The 20,541-nt window shown below is 41.7% G+C and overlaps 1 protein-coding gene across 1 annotated transcript in view; it reads left to right on the plus strand.

Annotated features, from left to right (window-relative positions):
- Nucleotides 1-8,872: 8,872 nt before the first annotated feature.
- Nucleotides 8,873-20,541, plus strand: part of LOC133135343 (thyrotropin-releasing hormone-degrading ectoenzyme-like) — a 127,064-nt gene continuing 115,395 nt past the window's right edge. Inside the window, exons 1-3 of the mRNA XM_061252272.1 lie at nt 8,873-10,214; nt 14,615-14,888; nt 15,231-15,357. Coding sequence (XP_061108256.1) covers nt 9,493-10,214; nt 14,615-14,888; nt 15,231-15,357 — 1,123 coding nt within the window. The 5' untranslated portion in view covers nt 8,873-9,492. The remainder of the gene's footprint in view (nt 10,215-14,614; nt 14,889-15,230; nt 15,358-20,541) is intronic.

Below are 20,541 nucleotides of genomic sequence, written 5' to 3' on the forward strand. Positions count from 1 at the left end.
CTCTACATAGTAATGAACACAAATAGCTGTGGGCCTGGATAATTTAAGAGATTCTGTCCCGTCTTTAACTGAGGATGTGTATAAATCAGCCTGGTACGAAAACTGACGGGCGTGTGCTTGGTAAATCCATCTAAATATCAATGATTTATACCTCACTGTGCATATGAAATGTGCAGTTTTCCTGGAAGCCTGCCTGCTCTTTTGACCGTTTCCACACTGTATTTACCCTGCTAATAGCCTAACTCAAGTTTCAGTTCAATAGCCCTGACCTCAAAGATGAACTGTGTCAGGCAAGTGAAAGTTCAGGCTTGCAAGATCAGGTTTTTAACCAGAATGTCTGGTTTTAAAATTATTTGTACTGTTCCAGTTTCTGTTTGTGTGAACAGTGTAATGTCTGGTTGGAGTAAATCATTGAAGAAAATTACCGGTAGCTTGTAATGAATGAGTAGTGCATCAATCACTCTGCCTGGTTTGATTTAAGCCTGGCAAGTTTAAGCCTAAGTTTGATATAAACAAGGAAATAAATAATTGTCTTGCTTCCCTGCTACCAAAACCTCAGAAAATGTCTTACTAAGCGTTTTAGTCTAGTAATGCGACTTAAAATCTTTTTTCTTTCTCAAGTAGAAAATATTAGCTTGCTTTAGGTTATCATTTGCTTGACAAGTGAAATGTTCTTACCCAATTGGCAAATCCTGAAATGAGTCAAACTGTCTCAGCTATTTAGCAAAAAACAATAGAAATAAGTGCAAATATAAGACTTACATAAATGCTTGCGGAGATGGATTATTTTTCAGTGAATGTGGTAGCGGTGAGGAAGGCATCGGGGATGAAGCATCATTTGATCTGGCGGAGCGCGCTGACGCCCAGAGCCTGCTGCATCTGTGAAGAGCCTTGCCGTTTCGCCGGGCACCTAGCGGACGGGCGAGGAACCGGTGTGGCACAGCACTGCGGCACAATCAGCACTGCCATGGGAGCGAGCTGCACTCACAGGGCCGGTCCGCCATCATCACGGGAACACTCAGAGCCACCAGGGAGCCCTAAAACAGGCTACTGTATTTTTCATCACCTTCTGCTTGTCAAGCAAAATGGTCTTACCCTATTGGCAAATCTTGAAATTAATCAAACCGTCTCACATATCTTTTTGCCAAATAAGAGTTTTTTAGTCTTAATTATAAGACAAAAATACTTGCTAAGCTACAGCTTTTTGCTGGATTTACCAGATGTGTGTAGGAGATGGGACCGAGGCACTGGCTCCTCAGATGAGGGCGTAATGCTGGGAGGAGTGTGCCATCCTCCTTGGCTCCAGCCTGACTTCCTGCTGTCTCCTAATCTGTTCAGGCCTCTGGGACTTCTCCAGCATATGCTCCTTTCTCGGTCCTCCTGCAGAAGAGATGTCAGGCTAATGAACGTACTGCAGAGGGGGATTGCTGATTGGCCCATGTTGCCATGGTATATGTGGTCTCCATCAGGTGGCCTGCTGAGGTGTATACTGTGCTGTGAAAAAGTATTTTCCCCACTTCCTGATTTGTGGCAGGACCTGAAATGAGCAGTTCATGCTCAAAAACCTGCAGATTTGTCTGAATTAAATCAGCTCGGCAGAGAATAGTGGGCTAAAATTGCAATGCAAAAGACTGATATCAAGTCATAGGAAGTGTTTGGTTGCAATTTTGCTGCTGAAGGTGATCCAACCAGTTAAGCTACTGGGGGCAATTACTTTTTCTGGGTGATTTGTGTGTTTCATAACCTTTTAATTAAATAAATCAAATAGAAATGTGTGTTGTGTTTACTTGTGTTTTATTATATCCCTTATTTTATTTACTCAGGCTTTTATTACATTTTGTTTAAAGATCTGAAACCATTCAGTGTGAAACATATTCCATAGAGAAAACCAGGACGGGGGGGAAATATTTCACGGCACTGCAGCTCAGAAAATGTGTGGATCGGATCAGTGCTGTGGCTTTCTGAAAAACGTTTTCCACATCTTTCCCAGTGCATGTTATGTTAAGTTAATGCTTCTTGTCTCTTGTCTTCCTGTTCACTCCCTATGAATGGCTAACGGGTAATCCAGCCTTTCGTTTGTGTCGTCCCGGTCTTAATTTTCCACAGGGTGGGGGGCCACGCTCCCTTTGAAACCAGCCGGGCGTCACCTCCCAAACTTGACAGATTGCACAGTAGCCTCCATTTCTAACTGCCTGGGATCATTATGGATTCATTGGACTTCAATAAGCAATGCATTTGGAATGGCAGAAAGCAATTCTTACGAGTCGAACTGTTCATTAGGGCAGACGACTCCTCTTGGGCTACCCTTACCCAGCACCTGCCTGGTTAAAAAGACAGGTGGAGGAAAACGGAGAGGTGCTTTGTGCAGCTTACTGTTGCGTGGGATGTGCCCCCTTACTATCAATCTACATTTTTATATTAAGGGTACAACAGGTAAGATTTGTAGTCAGCGCAGACACAGTAGTCCCTGCTAAAATCCTGCAAAAACACAAGAATTAAATTGCACATGGTTATTCATTTACCTTTATTTTCACAACCACTTTCTATATCCCCCTGATACCCAAAAGACATAAGAAATATTGACTTAATGCATGATATTGAGACAAAAACATGTTGCAGTAAAAATATGAAAATATTATGAAATAGTATTTTTGGGGAGCGACATTGCCTCAGATGGTACGAGCAGTCGTCTGGCAGTTGGTGGGTTGCCAGTTTGATCCTGCCCTGGGTGTGTAGAAGTGTCCCTGAGCAAGACACCTAACCCCCAATTGCTCCCGACAAGCTGGTTGGTGCCATGCATGGCAGCCAATCGCCGTTGGTGTGTGAGTGTGTCTATGAATGGGTGAATGAGAAGCATCAATTGTACAGCACTTTGGATAAACCATTTACCATTTATCGTATAGAATCATAGTAGAATATGTGATTGAGATTAAGACCAGGCCCATGTCCCCTACAGGAGACAAAAATGAGTCTCAGGATGATATACAGCAGTATATTATACATATGGTGTCATTGTATAGATACCAGGAAATTGCAGTTGGATGGTACAGAACAGGACGCACGGTTAGTCAGATTTTTGGTTCCCATCAACTTTTCCTTGAATATTTTCCTACAGGTATGCTTGCGTTAGCGCTGTCTGTGCACTGAAAGGAGAGGTGATGTCACACCATGAAGGCAGCAGCACCGTCTCACTCCTCTCACTCCGTCCCTACTGTGGCAGTTATGTGAAGATTAGGCTTCCAAAAAGTAATTAATGCAGCATTGGCTTTTCACAGCCCGTGGTATCATACGGAATTCAAAATGGCCGCCTCCCCGCATAAATCACAGCCACAATGTAAATGAATAGTGATGTGATAGAATGAGCCCCCCTTCCATCGAGGAAGTGGAAGTGAGAGCGGAGATCTTTTCCGCTGGCCAGATACATTCCACGATCATTACCGATGACAGGTCCAGGAGCGGACAGCAGCGCGGGTGAGGGGGAGGACAGCGGAGAGGCCTGTCAGATCATCCACAAGCCCCGGGCTTCACATGCCCGCATGTAGGGCCTGTTCCCGAAGTCTTTCCGCGTGAAAGCACCTTTAGAATGCCTGAGAAACACACTTTGTAACTGGAAAGTTCATTAGGAAAAAACAGACTCATTCAAAATAAGTCTAAACGCTGTTTAAGTCACATTCGGCGTGCTTAATTGTGAGTATAGTGTAGATATATATTATTTATATTTTCCTAAATTACCTAAACTACTGTACCTATTAATTAGCTATATAAATTCCAAACCGACAATTATGAAAGTGAAATATGCATGTGGAGGATTGTTGATTGAAGGCATAATTTAAGTACTTTAAATACATTTGCTTTTATTCAATTAATTCAGCAGAGATGCAATTCATTGCTCAAGCAAAATATTTCCACTTGTTTGAAGGCATACGTCACTCCTATTTCCCTTTCAGTCTTTTCATTCTCTTGTTTTTCAACCTTGTGTGCCTTTTCTCCAGCTTCTTCTTTCCTCATCTCCCATTTTCTCCTCCCTTTCCTCTCTCCTTCTCAGTCTTCCTCCCCACTTCTTCTACCACTTCCTTCCTTCTCTAATTTCTCCTCCTCTCCTGTTTGTGCCACCTCCTCACTCTCTCCTTCTGCCTCTCCTTCTCTATCACTTTCTCCATCTCCTGTTTTTTCTCCCTTATCTCCCTGAAGTGAAACAAAATGGCTGTCCTTCAGACCGTATGAGAGAGGAGTTGAGCCGGAATGGAGCTCCCCAGCAGTCAGACAGCCAAGAGGCTGCACTAATTAATGGAGACCTTCTCACTTCACCCTGCCGAGATTCTCCGAGCCACACGCCAACGATGGAGAGATGCTGTCACTTTCCTCTCCCGTGCAGATGGAGAAGATATCTCCAGGAGCCCGGTTCTCCTTCCTAACTCCCGTGAAGGGTGGACATTCCAGCTGTTTCCAAGTCGTGTTGCGGGGTCAAAGCTTCAGATGTAATCTTGCTACCAAGTGGAAACTGCAATTAACCCTGGCCACGTCTGATTCCACCCTGCGCCATATAGATACTCAGAATACACCACTGCCAATATGTGTGGTAGGTGCCACAGCAGCATTACATTAGATTTAATACGGCAGTCACTTTTCTCCAAAGTCACATACAATATGTGCATATCAAAGGTCATTAGAGCAACTACAGAACACAGGTCAGATAAGGCACATCAGTTATCCATAGCCATGAGCATCAAGTCTAGTTCACACAGTAAGCATTGTCTAAGTCACTAAAGCTATGGCAAGTCATATACTAGAAATAAAGCTTGATTACAAGAGACATGTTAGAGCTAAAACATCCACATGCTTCAAAGCTTTAATGGATTGGTTACTTTGGCTAAAAAGAATAATTTTTAAAAATCAGTCAATGTCAAAGCAGACAAAACGGAACCCTGAGCCAAAACAGGGAATCATGGGACTGCCCAAGCCAAATGGGAAGACTTACAACAAGGCAGTTTACAACCAATAATACACAAGACAGTCGAGAGTTTAATTTGTGTAACTAATCTTGATTTATACGTTCCTTCTTAGAACCATTAATTCATTTGTTAGCAACCAAGTATGAGGCCTGTTGACTTTCGTGTAATTGGCTAGCCAGCTAGTAGCCTCTCTCTGATTGGCTGACTGTATACCCTGATCTTTTGATTTTGGAAGAGAGAATAGAGAAAAGAAACAGCAAACGGCTAAATTGCTGAGTCACAGTGAAGCATCTATTCATGGACCGCAAAGTCCATTCCCAAGGGGACAGAACTTGGATAATTAAGAAGTATAGCTGCAGTTTCAACATCTCTACTCTGGTGTGGCAAAGTAAACAAAAGGGACAGAAATAAAATTATTAATTTAGTCAGGAGGGCTGGCTGGGAGAATAGGTCACAGCTGAAAATAAAGCCAATTACGTTGAACAATCTATACCCCCTACATGGCATACAAATACAGCTGAAAATTTAATTTACAAAATCATTTTTTAATGTGAACAAACTACAAAGGGTCCCCAGTGTATGCTGGATTTAAACTTTTATGGTATTACAATTTTTGGATAGCCAAAAGTCTCTACTGATCTGCACAGGAATATAATTACACAGGATTGGTACATGTTTTAGGGTCATTTAAAATATATGTACAAAGTAATTTACATTGGAAAATGAATGTCGTGTATGACCAAGTAAACATAATCAAACACAAACAGTCCTGGCATCTGAGAAATGTATCTGTACTCATGATGCTGTGCACTTTGCTGAAGTGTTAAAACATAATCTTTAACAGACGTCTAACAAAATGGTCCACTTTATTCATAAGGAAAGTTTGGTGACTCATCCAAAATAATTATTAAAAGCCCCGACTGACAGGTGCACAGCATATTTCATATAAACCAAATTATGAAAGATGGAAACCCTCTGCATTGACGCATTTTAAAAGGAGACATGCAGGAAGGCATAACAGATGACTGCAGATCCAGATATGGAATTAGATTTTCATTAATCACACAAACCGACAGCTTAAAGAAGGGGGAAGTTTGGAGAGTGCACACAGGACTTGAAAGAAACACAGGGCTTGAATAGGGCGATTGATCAGAGGTGTTAATATGGAGCTGAGGTGTGCACCACATCATGGATAATGAAGCCAATTGATCAAACGGCAATTAATCTCACCCATACCTGCCTGCAAGGTGTCACGACTTCGCTGAGGAAACACCACTCGTAAAGAACTCTCCTCATCTCACCCAGACTCGTTCACTGATTGCGATTTTCTAACTCAACCCTTATGCTCACCAGCGGAACAAAGTCTTGACAAAAATAAAAATTGTCATTCTCTGATACACCTGGGATATGCAGGTCTGCGCATCTTTCATGAATCCTACATCGAAGTTTCGTAGAAACCTTTATTAAGAACAAACGTTGAATTGAAAGCAGCACTAGGTATTTGTTTTACGTTTGAGTTCAATTTGAGCTCGAGAGTTGAAATAAACACAAAAATATTGTAACAGAAAAAGTTAAACACAGCCTACTACTGCTTTAAAAAGAGTTTTGTGAATGAGGCCCAATGTCTCTGCAGTGAGCTCCAGCTTGTGCTTACTGTGACAGTGTGCAAACTTCACAGCATAACATTATCACACATACTTTCATGTAGCACAGACTGGCCAAGAAAGTGATTGATCCTTCAACTTATTCCTGGCAATCGTAGAGCAATGCTTGCCATTAAGTGGAGTTGTGGATGTCCGTATGCTTCACTGCATGTAGAGACATGCTCACAGTGAGTCAGCCAAGGCCTTTTGCTGTGAATGGTGCTTCTATCTGGGAAGGCAGCAGATTACAGACATGTTTGGAGGCATTTTACAGATGTTTGAATGACATTTTTTGAAAGTGTGAGTGGAAAACATGTTTTTCATTTTTGTCAGTGCATGTTAGTTAATATTTTAGATTGTCTTCTTTTATATGTTAATGTAGATGCGTAACAGACAATGATGGTGCAGTTGTGTAGTACAGTTTTACAAATGGACACGAGATACACATAAGATTTAAGAAAAGTTTTATGAATGAGACCCAATTACTCCAAAAACAAGGTACAAGATCTTTGATGACATGTTGCTTGTCTACCACTGGGGCTGAACCAATCAGAAACGCAGTCTCAAACTCTCAACAGCTCCAACACAAGACCGGTCGACTTTTCATTTTGAAAGGCTGCTTTACCTTCCAAAGATACCGTCTGTTCAAAAATAAGGATGAAGTCCTCCCCCAAACACCTCCCCCCTCTCATCTGATGGTTGCCAGGGCATCTCTTTCAAACGAATGGTCAGTGATCAACAGATGGTTGTTGCAGGTTTGACTTTGTTTTCAAACTGATCATCAGTTTATATGGGTGGATATTTGCTGCAACAATTCAAATGAAGTTCTCTTCTCAAGGGCATGACAAGTGTACCCTCAGTGTCCCAACTTTAAGCTTTTGATTCAGGCCTCAGCCAAAACTAATACTAATACTGCTCCTCCTGGTTATAAATGCGGGTCTATATGGTAAAAACAGATTGCTACATGACGATGCAACGGAATGCCCATATTCCTATGCACTACTGTACTTCATCAATTGTTGTTTAAAAGGTCCCTAGTCAGAAAAATGAGAAATTAAATCTATTTTTCATCACAACCATTTCTTTGGTGTGTCAATAATTGCTAGCTCTTTCATCTTGAATGAATAATTCACATGCAATACTCTGAACTAGGTCGTCAGTCATTTGCACATTTATGAAGGTGTGTAGACCCAATTTATCAAATACCAAATAACAGGCTATTTGTGAACCTCAGAACCTAGCTTCTAGCATGGGTGTGTGCGACTGCAAGCATTGCTTCATACAATGTTATCAGTGTAATCAGAATGTAATTATAGCCCTGTAAATCCCTAATTTAATTCTGACGTGGTTAACATACTTCACTGCTGTACGCCGATCCAATTCACATGCACCGGCTGTCAGAGGTGTCTGCATATAGTCTACTCTTTGTTGTTTTACTGCATATCGCAAATGCTAACGTGGCTATGTTTTAAATATAGGCCAAATAAATTATTTGCATATTAACTTTTTCCAAAATAAGCATGAGGTATTTTAAGCATTTGAGATATTTTGTCTTGACTTAGAGTCATTTATGCACCGAACCATACCGCACTAAGTGTTATCTAGATAAGATCAGCTCACTTTGCATTATCGTTGCGAAGCCAAAACGTTCCTGTACTTGTACAGTTTTGAGCGTTCATTGGTGTGCAACCTGATGCACCACCGCTGTAAATGTATCTCATTTCGCAGAATCTCCACAGGGTGGCGTTATTCAAGCTTAACTTGATAAAAACGGAAAATTGGCCTCTAAAGTGCTTGTCTCTAAAACCTACATTTCATTACAATAATTACCTACAATATTTCATGACACCGCATGACCAGAATCAAAGCAGATACTAATGTAACAGTGCTACTAAACACCTCCAATATGAACTAATGCCACAAATAAGCTGCACTTATCAGAACTTGTACGTTGTGTTATAATAACCATGCATTGTATACAGGAAATTACGGATATGCTAATTGAATCTGTTTAAAATATACTTTCAACATGATTATATAACAAGCATGCATGTCCATGTGGGTGCGTGTTTTCAAAACGGTGCATGGGTGGGGGCGGGTCAACACTACATCAGTCAGAGATCACGAGTTCTATCAATATTCTAGCTAAAGTGCTCGCGGGGTAGCGAATCCGGGAGCCGTATCCCGTCTCCTCGTCGTCACAATTAGCTGTATGATTTGTGCTCCGGGAGTCTGTGTATTGCAAAACCCATAACACAAAACTCTTGAAGGTGTCAGTCTTTTTCCCTTGCGTAAAAAAACTATTTCGCCTGCGAAAGGGTCATTTTAGTTTGTGCATCCAGATTACGCACCTGCATCACATCCATTTTAAGAGCAGGGGCGGGTGAAGACGGAGATATTGGCTCTTTCTGAGTACCACTTCACACTTTTCACGTATTTTGACATCCGCCGACAGCTTTTGGAGTGCACTTGGATACAAACAGACGCGGTCTGCTAGCGCAGCTCTGATAGTCTGTCGGTGCGAAGTGTTTCTCAATATGCGTGCATCGCTCAGTGGGCACACACCATCAGCCGCAGCAACATCAGTCCCGGGAACGGATTGCAGTATGTGTGCTATCTTTTCTGTTCAGAGACTGTAGAAAACGAGGAAGACCGCCAATATGTTACTGGATAAATTCAACAATATAAGATCGGGATGAGGATTCAGAACTAAAATCCTCAAAAGGAAGTTTAATACTTTTGTCTAGATATATTGTTTACTCATCACAATATCTTCTACTTCAATGTGCGTGGAATCGGAGCAAATATGACTGTGGTAATTTGCCGCTACCGGAGCTAAGAGCTCCAGCCTTTCTATCTTTATCAGTTTCTCGGCTAACCGTCATATTCAACGGAGTATGGCTCTGGAAGACAAGCGCGGAAAAGCCTTATCTTTCACACAGATGGGAATAGAAGAGAACTCGATGAGAAACGGCAGAGGCCTTTCTGATCAATGGGCCGACAGTGTGGTGGTTCGTTCCAGGACAACCGAGCGGCACATCACCGTGCACAAAAGACTTGTCCTGGGGTTCGCCATCTCCATCCTAACACTTATCGTTGTAACCGTCGTCGCAGTGTTGTTCGGAGTCAGGTTCGAAGAGTGCGCAGGGGAGAGCAACTCGCGCGTTGCAAATGGGTCTGCTACCAAGTTCAACCAGTCTCGGGAAGCTAATTTTAATCAAAGAGATGAAGACGTCCAGCCTTGGCGACAGCTGAGATTACCAACGTCTCTGCGGCCACGAACCTACGATTTGAAGCTCTCGGTGTACATGGACAACTTCACGTTTTCTGGGGAAGTTAACGTAGAAGTGGAGTGCGTGAAGCCCACGAAGTTCATCGTCCTGCACGCCGACAGGCTGGAAGTAGAAAAGGCGGTGGTGTATTCGGATAACAAAAAGCCGGGCGTCATACGGATTCACCGTCAGTTTCATTATCCGTCAAACCAAGTTTATGTCATCGCCTTGCACCGGGAATTAAAGCCACAGAGAACTTACAAAGTTAACATTACATTCGAAGCCCAAATAGAAAACGAACTTTTGGGATTTTTCCGGAGCTCTTATGTTTTGCACGGAGAAAGAAGGTAATTAAAAAAAAAATAGATGTGTCTATTTATATTGTGCAAGTTGTGTTTAATGAACGTTTTCATGTCCGTAATATTAAATGACTATCTTAAATGACCACATATGAGGATAAATAGCGTACTGTAGCTTATCTTGAATAAGGATTGCTCCCTAGTAAGTGTTAGTTGACTTGAAGTTGAACTAGCTAATAAGCTAACTTATTATTATTATTATTATTATTATTATTATTATTATCGTTTCCCTGGCTGGAGTGCAGTGGTTTCATTACCATCTCTAAAAGTTGCGCAAGGTCTTGACCCTCTCTAGGATTAGCCTATCCATCCTAACTCACGAATACATTCAGACGTTATGGAATCAATATAAGCCATTAGGCTATAGATATAGGCATATACGTTATGGAGTCAATTATAAAGTTTGCATACTGTTCATTTTCTGATCACAAATCAAATTCATGGCCATAAATTAATTCGGTAAACATTTTTTGGAATCGTGAGCTACTCGTCTTTCCTTAACCTACTGCCACGAACACAATATAATTGTATCATTTGCTGAATCCTGCTGCCTACAATGTACGTATTTATTATTTTAGATTATGCACTAAAAAGGAAATTATCCCATCCCAATACGCGGACTATTGAAGTCATAATTTACCATTCGTAATCGTTGCGTATTTCCCTCAGAGGCTCAACTGAACGATTCTAATCAGCATCGTTCTTTTAACAAAACCGATGCCTTGTCGTCGCCGCTTCCATTCGTTGCGCAATAATTCACAAATCACTTGAAATAGCATCCACTGGGTCCTGATGTATTCATTAATATGAAATGATACTTGACACCATGCGATTAGTTATTCAACATAGCACACATAGCAGATGAAACAGTACGGTGGCTATAATGTGAAAGAGAATCTTCTAAGGAACGCGCTTCAATTGAAATACCATGCATAAAAAATATTTGCGAAGGGCTATTATCACGGATTTTCCCAGTCCAGCGACGAGATTAGTCCAAATACTCTTACGCTTGCGTGGGCTAAGATCAGTGTTTATGAGGCGATTATTCCTCAAAGTATTTAACATTAATAAAAGCGTATAAAACCGCGTCTGCCTAAAGTAGCATAGCATGAAACATTACGCAACATTGCTTGTCCACATGTAATAAACTAACAAACGAAAAATTCAAATTAGGAATTTGGTTTTCATGGTTTTATTTTCTTGGCTTGCACAACATTGACACCTGTGGTAATTGACATTCAGCCAAAGCGTTAAAAGCGTGAGTGTCATAGAATGTTAAACTTTATTTTTACTCTTAAGTATCTTATAAAGGCCCCGTTGATGTTCATACATAACCACTCCAGCAGGGGTAGTTCTACACAGATAATTTTTTAAAATAGACAATTATGCCTACATTAGTTTACAGTTCGTTTTACTGAGAACAGTCTTATAGGTGTCACAAACTGAAACTCAAAATAAACCTAAAAGAGGAATAGAATTATGAAAGTGGCAGCACATGGCCCTTTAACATTACTGGCATTTAGCATATCCTTTTACCTTACCCCTAACACAATTTTACGTACTGTATGTGCATACTGCATATTGAAGCACCTCAGGTTAAGTAGGGTACAGTTGTAGTGCCCTGTGTCGGAATATAACCTGCGACCTCTGGATTACAGAAACTCTTCCATAACAGCTATTCTACACTGGCCCCCAGCAAGCTACGATGGGTGCATGTCATTAGAAGGTCAAGCACTGAAGGTTATTCCGGTACTGAACCAGGTTTTAATCGGCCCACAAACCCAGTGGAGCAGACCCTGCTGCCAGCTGGCCTGTAATTGCCCTGTACCCAGCGAGGCACTCACACTCCCTTAGGCTCTTAATTGGTTCTTGGTTAGACCAGGCAGCTGAACTGGGATCAGTCAGAAACTCTGGCCTAATCCTACCCAGGCCACTGTTAGAACGAACAGATTTGATCTGATCCTTGGTCAGGCTTGGGTGCAGAATTGGAATTGTGAATGAAACTTAAATACTTATATGCCTGAATCTGCCAAAACTGCAAACCTGAGAATTTGCACATAAAATAAGTTAGAGCTGCATTGTGTGATTGATACGTTTCTAAAATGTTCACATTTTCCTCAAACATTTAATTAAGGTAATTAGTCTCCCTTCACTAAGTGGTCCCAATTTTCTTTGTTTTTCTGCTGGATTATGTCAGGCAGTCTTGCTGGCTGTTTTAAGCAGTCTGAAGCTGATGTTCTGGAGCTAGAACCCTTCTAATGTGCTTCTGTGCTACTAAGCGAACTTGAACCTGAATGTTCCACGGTGACTTGCCCCACAGTTCTTGCTGTCTTCATTATAACATCAATCTGTGCTAATGCGACAGGTACCTCTCCTTGTCCCGTGATACACGTCAACCAAGCAGACAGAGTACCTCATTTGGGAGAACCAAGAAATATGGAACATGCTAAACATGTCTTTCTCTACATAGCTCTATCTATAAAAATAGATCAAGATACGGATTTAAGGAAATAAGTGAAGCAAGTCATACTCTATTGAAGGGATTTACCTGTAACCTCTGGTATAGCATACTGTACTTCTGTTTTCTGTATGAAATTAGGTGTCTTGTTAGCATCTCAGAACCATGCTTCTGTGCTGCTACAGAATGTACCATTTTACATTGTAGATGGTTGGCATTCATATAGCGCATTTATATAGTGCCTTTATCCAAAGCGCTGTACTTTTGATGCTTCTCATTCACCCCTTCACACACTCTCAGCTCATGCTCCCAACAGCTATTGGCTGCCGTTGCGCAGGGATCCTCCGACTGCCAGACCAGTGCTCTTACCGCCTGAGCCAATGTCGCCCCGTCGTAACAAGAATAGCAGTTCTTTTGATATGGAAATTGTTTAGGCGTTTCGCATAATGACAACTGACATATAAACACACTCAAGGCTGAGGACTTCTACACAGCTGGATTCATCCCAGCGAGAGTGGGGCTGGTGTGAGTTGTAAGAGTTCCTCAAGCTCCTCGAGGACTCCAGGGACCCGCTGTCTCCCAGCATCCAACTGGGCTTCATCAGCAGGAAGACGTGGACCTCTCCTTTGATCCTGGCTGGTAGTGCCGTGTGCCCTGTAGGATTGGTCATCCCTTGGTTGTAGGCCAACGTTTGGCAGCGGAGTTCACGCCAGACCACTGCTCCTTAGGCAGGTGTGGGTGGCCCAGCAGTGACTCGGGAAGAGTGATGATGACTCCCAAACTGGGGAGAAAAACACTGTCAGCGACGGTAATTTGCAGAATACCGAGTAACGCGCGCGCCCAGATTTGGCCACTTTGCACAGGCAGAAAACACTTTTGTCTGGAGGAATCAATATCTGTCACGGACCTAGAGGAGGGTACGCGTTGTCAGATTGTTTCACGATGCTGGGTAATTGTCACCGCTGTTTGTCTTCTTCCCTGTTTGCATACGCAGACAGCGGCAGTGTGGCATGTATTTCCCCAGAGGGGGACAGCGGTTTGCTCGTTTATAAGCAGGAAAGCTGGAAAGGAGAGTATTATTCAAGGGTATCCCGGGTTATTCCAAATGAACCCCAGGCCCAGTGAATGCCACTGGAAAGCACGCCTGCAAACGAGAACGCACGAGAGAGCGAGAGCGAGTGTTGATTGCAAATTGCTTTGGACATTTTTCTATGAAATTATACATTGTTTAGTATTACTATGTATTATCCTCTGTTATTAGTTTGTGCTTTAAAACTATTAATTCCGGCAAGGTCCTCGGAATGAATGGGAGTGAAACGGGAGCCTGACAAGTGGAAGGAATGCACGGACAGCCAACGTTGCCATTTTTCACGCTATGCAAGTGTAAAATTACCCATGTTATACAGAGCGAAATATCCCTTTACAAAGTCCTTAAAAGGGCAATGCTTTTTTATGTTTCTGTTGTACTGTATGCTGTCATTGAGGCAATGTTAGGAAAGCCATTTCTCATACAGTGGCTATGAATCCTTGATGGCTTTATGGATATAAATTGATTGTACTAATTACAGGCTTTATAAAGCATGTCCAACCAACTGTGGGCACTTTGTGAAGGGGGATTTTATGGACAGATATGTGAAGGGGGAGTCGCTGTTCTCCTCCACGTTGACTGCCCACAACAAAACACTGGTGATATGAAATGTGCTGTATATTAATTACATTAATAGTAATAATAATAATAATAATAATAATAATACATGTTTATATGTAACCCAAGGAGACTTTACAGAGTAAAGGATAAAACCGCATGATTCAACAGAAAACAAACTAGAATATCAGGGGGATAAAAAGACATTCACATAAAAAAAATAAATGAATCTGCTGTCTTTTCCATCCTACGTCCAACCTCTCCCCTCATTGTGGTTACCTGCAGGTACCTGGCCGTCACTCAGTTTTCCCCCACGCACGCCCGGAAGGCCTTCCCCTGTTTCGACGAACCCATCTACAAGGCCATCTTTAAGATCAGTCTGAGGCATGAGAGCGCGTACCTGTCCCTCTCCAACATGCCCGTGGAGCTGTCGGTCCCTGACGAGGACGGCTGGGTGACCAACCACTTCTTCCGCACGCCCCGCATGTCCACCTACTACCTCGCCTGGGCCGTCTGCAACTTCACCTACAGAGAGACCTTCACGGAGAGCGGCGTGGCGGTACGTGGAGTCACCCTTTCTCTGAGAGACGCTACGTCAGTCCGGTCTCACGCGCTGCTGCGAAGGCACTCCGAGACCGAGCAATTAAGAAAATGAAGATCAGGCTTTTTTTTGCCCTCAAGGAGCACAAAGAGCTTTAAAATGAACTATGCTATACATACTGTCAGATTTCTGTGACTTTTGTGATTATTTTATAAATAACGTAATCACAAATGGGGGGGGAATGCATAGCTAGATTGGCTTAAGAATCAGTTCTAATTATAGAAAAACTAAGAAATGCCATGAACTTTTGAACAAAAAAAAGGAACTATAAGTGAACTAATACTGTTCTCCCATGCACAGATACGTTTATACGCCAGGCCGAATGCCATCGAAAGGGGTTCGGGGGACTACGCCTTAAACATCACCAAGAAGCTCCTCCAGTTCTATGAAGACTATTTCAAAGTGAAATACTCCTTGCCCAAATTAGGTAAGGATATGGGATCGTATATTAAGCTGCGCCTAATTAAGCTCTCGTGAATTTCTCCTGTTGGATTCTTCAGCTGGGGATCCTTTGTGTACCTCAAAAGGTTAACAAGGAGGAAAATCACTAGGGATGCTGGGAAATATTGTCCAGGTTATTATTCGAAGAAATGGGACTTCGCCATTCATGGGTTTAACATGCAGAACAATGACATCTTTCAAATAAGAGCTGATGGGGGGAGATTTGAAAACAGTCACCTCGTATACAAGAAAATATGGGCTTGTCATTGGGTGATGTATCAGTTGTGTCCTACGCAGTAGCCATTTACCTTTTATATAGCAGCTATTTCAGTGCTTTGTGGGGTTTCTGCTTTCGGATACTCTGACAGCAGCGTATATTTTTGGCCGGAAGGTAGCAGCGAACAGGAACTGATTCTTTCTGTGTCCTGGTTTGCCTTCTTGTAGTCCTCTACATTTTAGTTCTTGTGAGGGGCTCAGTTTTTGTGTGTCATACACATTGACACGGTGGCCTCCCGGGCTGTGGATAGTGCTACTCAGAAGTCCCGGAACTATAGTTCATATCAATATTTCTTATTTCATATCTGGATGGAAGTTTATGATGATTCACATTCTTTGCATTGTTCTCAGCTCACGTTGTTGAGCTTGTTGTTTATGCCTGAAAGCACAGACACTGCTGTACACAGTCAGGGTCAGCTTACTTCCAAATCACAGTCTTTATTTTGGGAAAGTGAGTGAAATGGATCTTGGGGTCATATCTAGAGTCAGTCCGTGTGATAGAATCTACTCTACCACTTTCTGGCCCTAAACAACACTCCCAAGTTAATTTTTACCCAACTTTAATCCATAAGCTCAAACCTGGTATTAAAAAGTTGGAAGTGATCCAGGGCCAATGTTTGGGGGCATAGTCTATCGATATGAGCCCACGTGGAGTGGGATAGATGTGGCTTAGCAAAAGGCATCTTGAAAGAATTTATCCAGAATTCCTCCTATGCTCTCCTTCTGCTCACAGAACACACACAGACCTTGTTAAACACTTTTATGAATTTTAACAACTTGAATGAAATCCCCCCCTTCGTCTCGTTTAGCTTTGCCTGGAGTATAGTCGTTCTTTATAACTCTTACTTTTAATTCCAAGAACAGACTTAGTTGAGTTTCCAATGCGCTTGTTCAATAGTTTCAAGTTCAGTACCCGGGTGTGATACTGTAGAACTGGTCTGACAAAGGCAGTGTATGACACCCAATTTATAGAAATTCACAGCAAAGAATACACAAGAGGACCACAATAGAAATAAGCCTTTAAAAAAATGAAAAGCTTTGTTGTGTTTTTATTCTCAACATTTTTAAAATACATTACGTCTGCTATGATGAATCTCGTTTTTAAATTGTCTAATTAATTTATGGATTCATTCAACACTCTAAATTATTGGCCATATCTCAGCATCCTCATCGGTTTTTAATCCTACTGGACAGAGCCGCTTTATTTTCCTTTGATGCACTAAATGGATAAAAAACAAAAACAAAGCAAGATTATGAGAGGCGGAGCGTACATAATGCAGGCAGAGCAAACTCATTTGGATAGGTGGATAGGTCACCAGGAAAACTCGTCAGATGAGCGGTTCCCCCACTAGGAGGCGCTGTGCACATCGGTGGTAATTCAGGCAAGCAGCAGAGACCGTGAAAGGCCTTGCCACAGAAACGATGTGAACATAACCGCGCCTCGCGTTCATAAACGCACCATATGGGCACGGAGAGAGGGGAACGGTCGTGTGCCCCTAGGTCTATTACGAGACGCCCCGATGCACAAATACTGACTGAAGACACGCAACAAACAAATCACGCGTCGGCGCAATCTCTAAATCGTGCACGGTCGACTTCACCATCGTTATGCCCCTTCTGCCTTAAGACATATCCAATGTGTTCCTCTTTAGCATTTCAGCTTCAACAAAACACCGCGATAGATGCCACAGTTCACCCGTTTCCAGCCGTTATGCCATTAAACAGACCTGCACTTAGACATTTTACCTTTCACTGTGTCGCTGTTTAAAATAATTGGACATCACAATCTCAAATTTCATATAATCATCTACAAAACACCAGATGATTATATTAAGCAATGTACTGATGGTAGGTGGTGTAGAAAAGACACTCGTTTTCTGTATAGCAAACACCATGAGGTGAGAGGCGCTATAAAGTGCATTTCATCATCATCATCTTCCATAATCCATCCATCAATCATCCGCCATCACCATCCATCATTTTTCAGACTTTTTTCCTCACTTCACTTGTATTGTTTTTCAGGAGTTTTCATCGCCACTTCTGCTCTTGTTTGCGGTTGATGGTGACATGGCAGCTCTTTTCTGGTTCTTTGGCATGAGAGGGCAGGCACGTACAGTGTTTCATAGAAAAGGCGATGCAGTTGGTTGATCTCTTCATCCCACAAGACAAGAGCCCTGCATGCAATGCTTGAGTAGTGAAAAAATAAGTAAGGCTGCTAGCTCTTAAAAGTGCTTCTTCGTTTCACTAATTAGAGGTACTTAATCGCCACTTCCATCTTCTTCAGATTGAAGAATGCAGCCAGTTAAAAGGTCATCTTGATGGCTTAGCCCACTTCTGAAGCTCAGACAGTGGGCTAAAATACTAACCTCTGTCAAGGCATGCAGATCATGTGACCATTTTCAATGAAAAAGGTGAACAGAAAAATCTGTAATTTTACATGTTTATAATTCTACTCCACACAGTGGTGGGCAGTCTCGCGTTAGTGAGCGGTTAGTGTACCACTATTATAATATGGCGCCCAGCTATTCATTTGACGTAATCGTAATACTATGAATAACGGTGCGCATTTCAGTCCCTTGAGTCATTTGATTTGGTTTATCACAGATGTGTTCATCGAGTTGTTCCCAGATTCAATAGCAATTACTTTCCAGATGTTAATAAGGTATATTCAATTAAATTCTCAATGTTCCAAAGTGAAACCGGATCAAAGCAATGCTTTCTTCTCACTACCTGAGAAAAGGCGATGGCGTGTCAGTGTAGTATTGATTTACTTGTCAAGTATCCTAACCTAGGGCATCCATATTTACATTGCTGCTCACGCTTTGCACAAAGTAAATGATCTTAAATCCTTCATAAGGCTTTGTTGGGGTAATATAATCTTTTATGAATGATGACAGTGGATACGAGGCAAAACATTGTTCTCACTTATAAACATAACGCACAGTGTCACGCAATTTTTAAAGCAAGGCACTCCTGTGCAAACGCTTATGAATGATTTATGCAGACAGAGTGTTGTATTGTTGGAGGTTGTATGAATACTTCATGAAGAGAATATACACTTCCCGTAAAGTGTGATCAAATTGTCAAATGATGCATTTGGATGTTTACTAGGCTATTTAATTCCTCTACCACGCTCACGGGTGCATTAGATCAACAGTTTCAACCACCTGAACTGCTACTGCACACAGCCGATCCATTACAGCTACCCAAATATGTCCCATGGTCTAGTTTGAAGATCAATCACTATTGGAGGGATATACTGAAAGAAGAAAGCGGTTTCTCTGGAAATTCCTGCTCAACGTACTGAAGACACTATGTCCCATGAGGCCCGTTGTGTCTCTTGGGCCTGGAATTATGTAAATGCTGCACATTGCAGTCTGGGAAAATGAGGCATTGGGGTAAAGACATATACGAATGCCTCTCCATCTGGGCAATTGAATGCAATGGTTTTCATTGCAATGTTAATCAATGAATATGTCCAGGGAAAACACCCAGGTGCCATGAGACCCTGCTGATCACTTTGCTAGCATGAAGGTGAATGCACAGTAAAATGTTCAGTGGTGACTCAGCCCTTACAGTACATATGGTCCGTATTGGACTAATCTGTTAGCTGTTTAGAGTTGAAATAACACTGGACATTTTACCTTGTGATGACACATTTCAACTTTGAAACAGGACATTGCTGATATGATATATAGAAAAGGTAAATGGTGAATCTACTTACACCTTTGGTATATATGAATGTAATGACCTATATTGTATGATCAAAAATGGGAATATTATATTATTTTATACCAACACAGTTGCTCCTAGGAGGGTTGGGCCAGGAAACAAGAAACATTTAATTATCCATGCCCCTAAATCTGCTTGTCACGCTCAAATGTGTGCGAGAGAAAGAAAGAAATGATACCCAGATGCATATAAATATGAACCATGTTTTGTCAGGTGAAGGTTTTCCTTACTCTCCTAGCTAAATACTGAGCACATTCCATCACCTCAGTTTTATCTCATAAGCAAGTGGCTAATTGTTTGTGCGTATTCCTTGTTGTATGTGTTTGAGCGCATCTACTGTGCAAGTGTGGGTGTTACTAATAAACTCTTGTTTCTGAAATAATACAGTCATACTATATTTTTCATGATTTGTATGTAGCCCTGACTGAGTGCATCGTGTATTGAGCTATACTGTAACTCCATTATATGTATTGTGTTATGTGTCTTGTAGTATTCAACAATAATGCAGAGATGGTCTAATTTTAATAGTAAATATTCTATATCTTTAACACTGGCCCTTATATTAATAAAATAATTGTGTAAGCTGTTATATTTCACTGCCCAAGCAATGCAAATGTACAGCCAATTAATGCCGCATAATTCAGCCATGGTTTCTACAGAAACTCATGACAAGAGCGGAGTATTAGTAGCCACAAGCAACATTGGAGAATGGATGACATTGTTACAAATGCTTACTGTTGAAAAATGATACATTGCGTGGTTTTGAAATGTGTGACTCCATAATCTTATTAAAAATGAAGGGCATCATTTGTCATCGCAAGATGCAGGACACTAGGTTAAAATGTTTAAAAATGTTGGATCCCAGCTAGGGTTAGGGGTAGGCAATGGTTGTATGGCAACAGTGTGGCAGTGTGAAAATGAAAAAGAAAGAAAGAAATGAAGCATCTCTATAATGAAACACTGCTTTTTGAAATCAATCTTCCCCCACACTTCAAGTAGACCTCACTCAGTGCCACCATCCCTTTCCTCAGCTGCTAATTGTTCCATACAGCACTGAACTAAAAATAGGACATCAAAAGAAGAGGACAGCTAGTCTGAATCCTTTGTTTCTATAGTTTACATTCATCGTTCACGTGGGATTGAATGCGTGTTTCAAGGGCAG

Source organism: Conger conger, chromosome 8, assembly GCF_963514075.1.
Source record: "Conger conger chromosome 8, fConCon1.1, whole genome shotgun sequence".
NCBI lineage: Eukaryota > Metazoa > Chordata > Actinopteri > Anguilliformes > Congridae > Conger > Conger conger.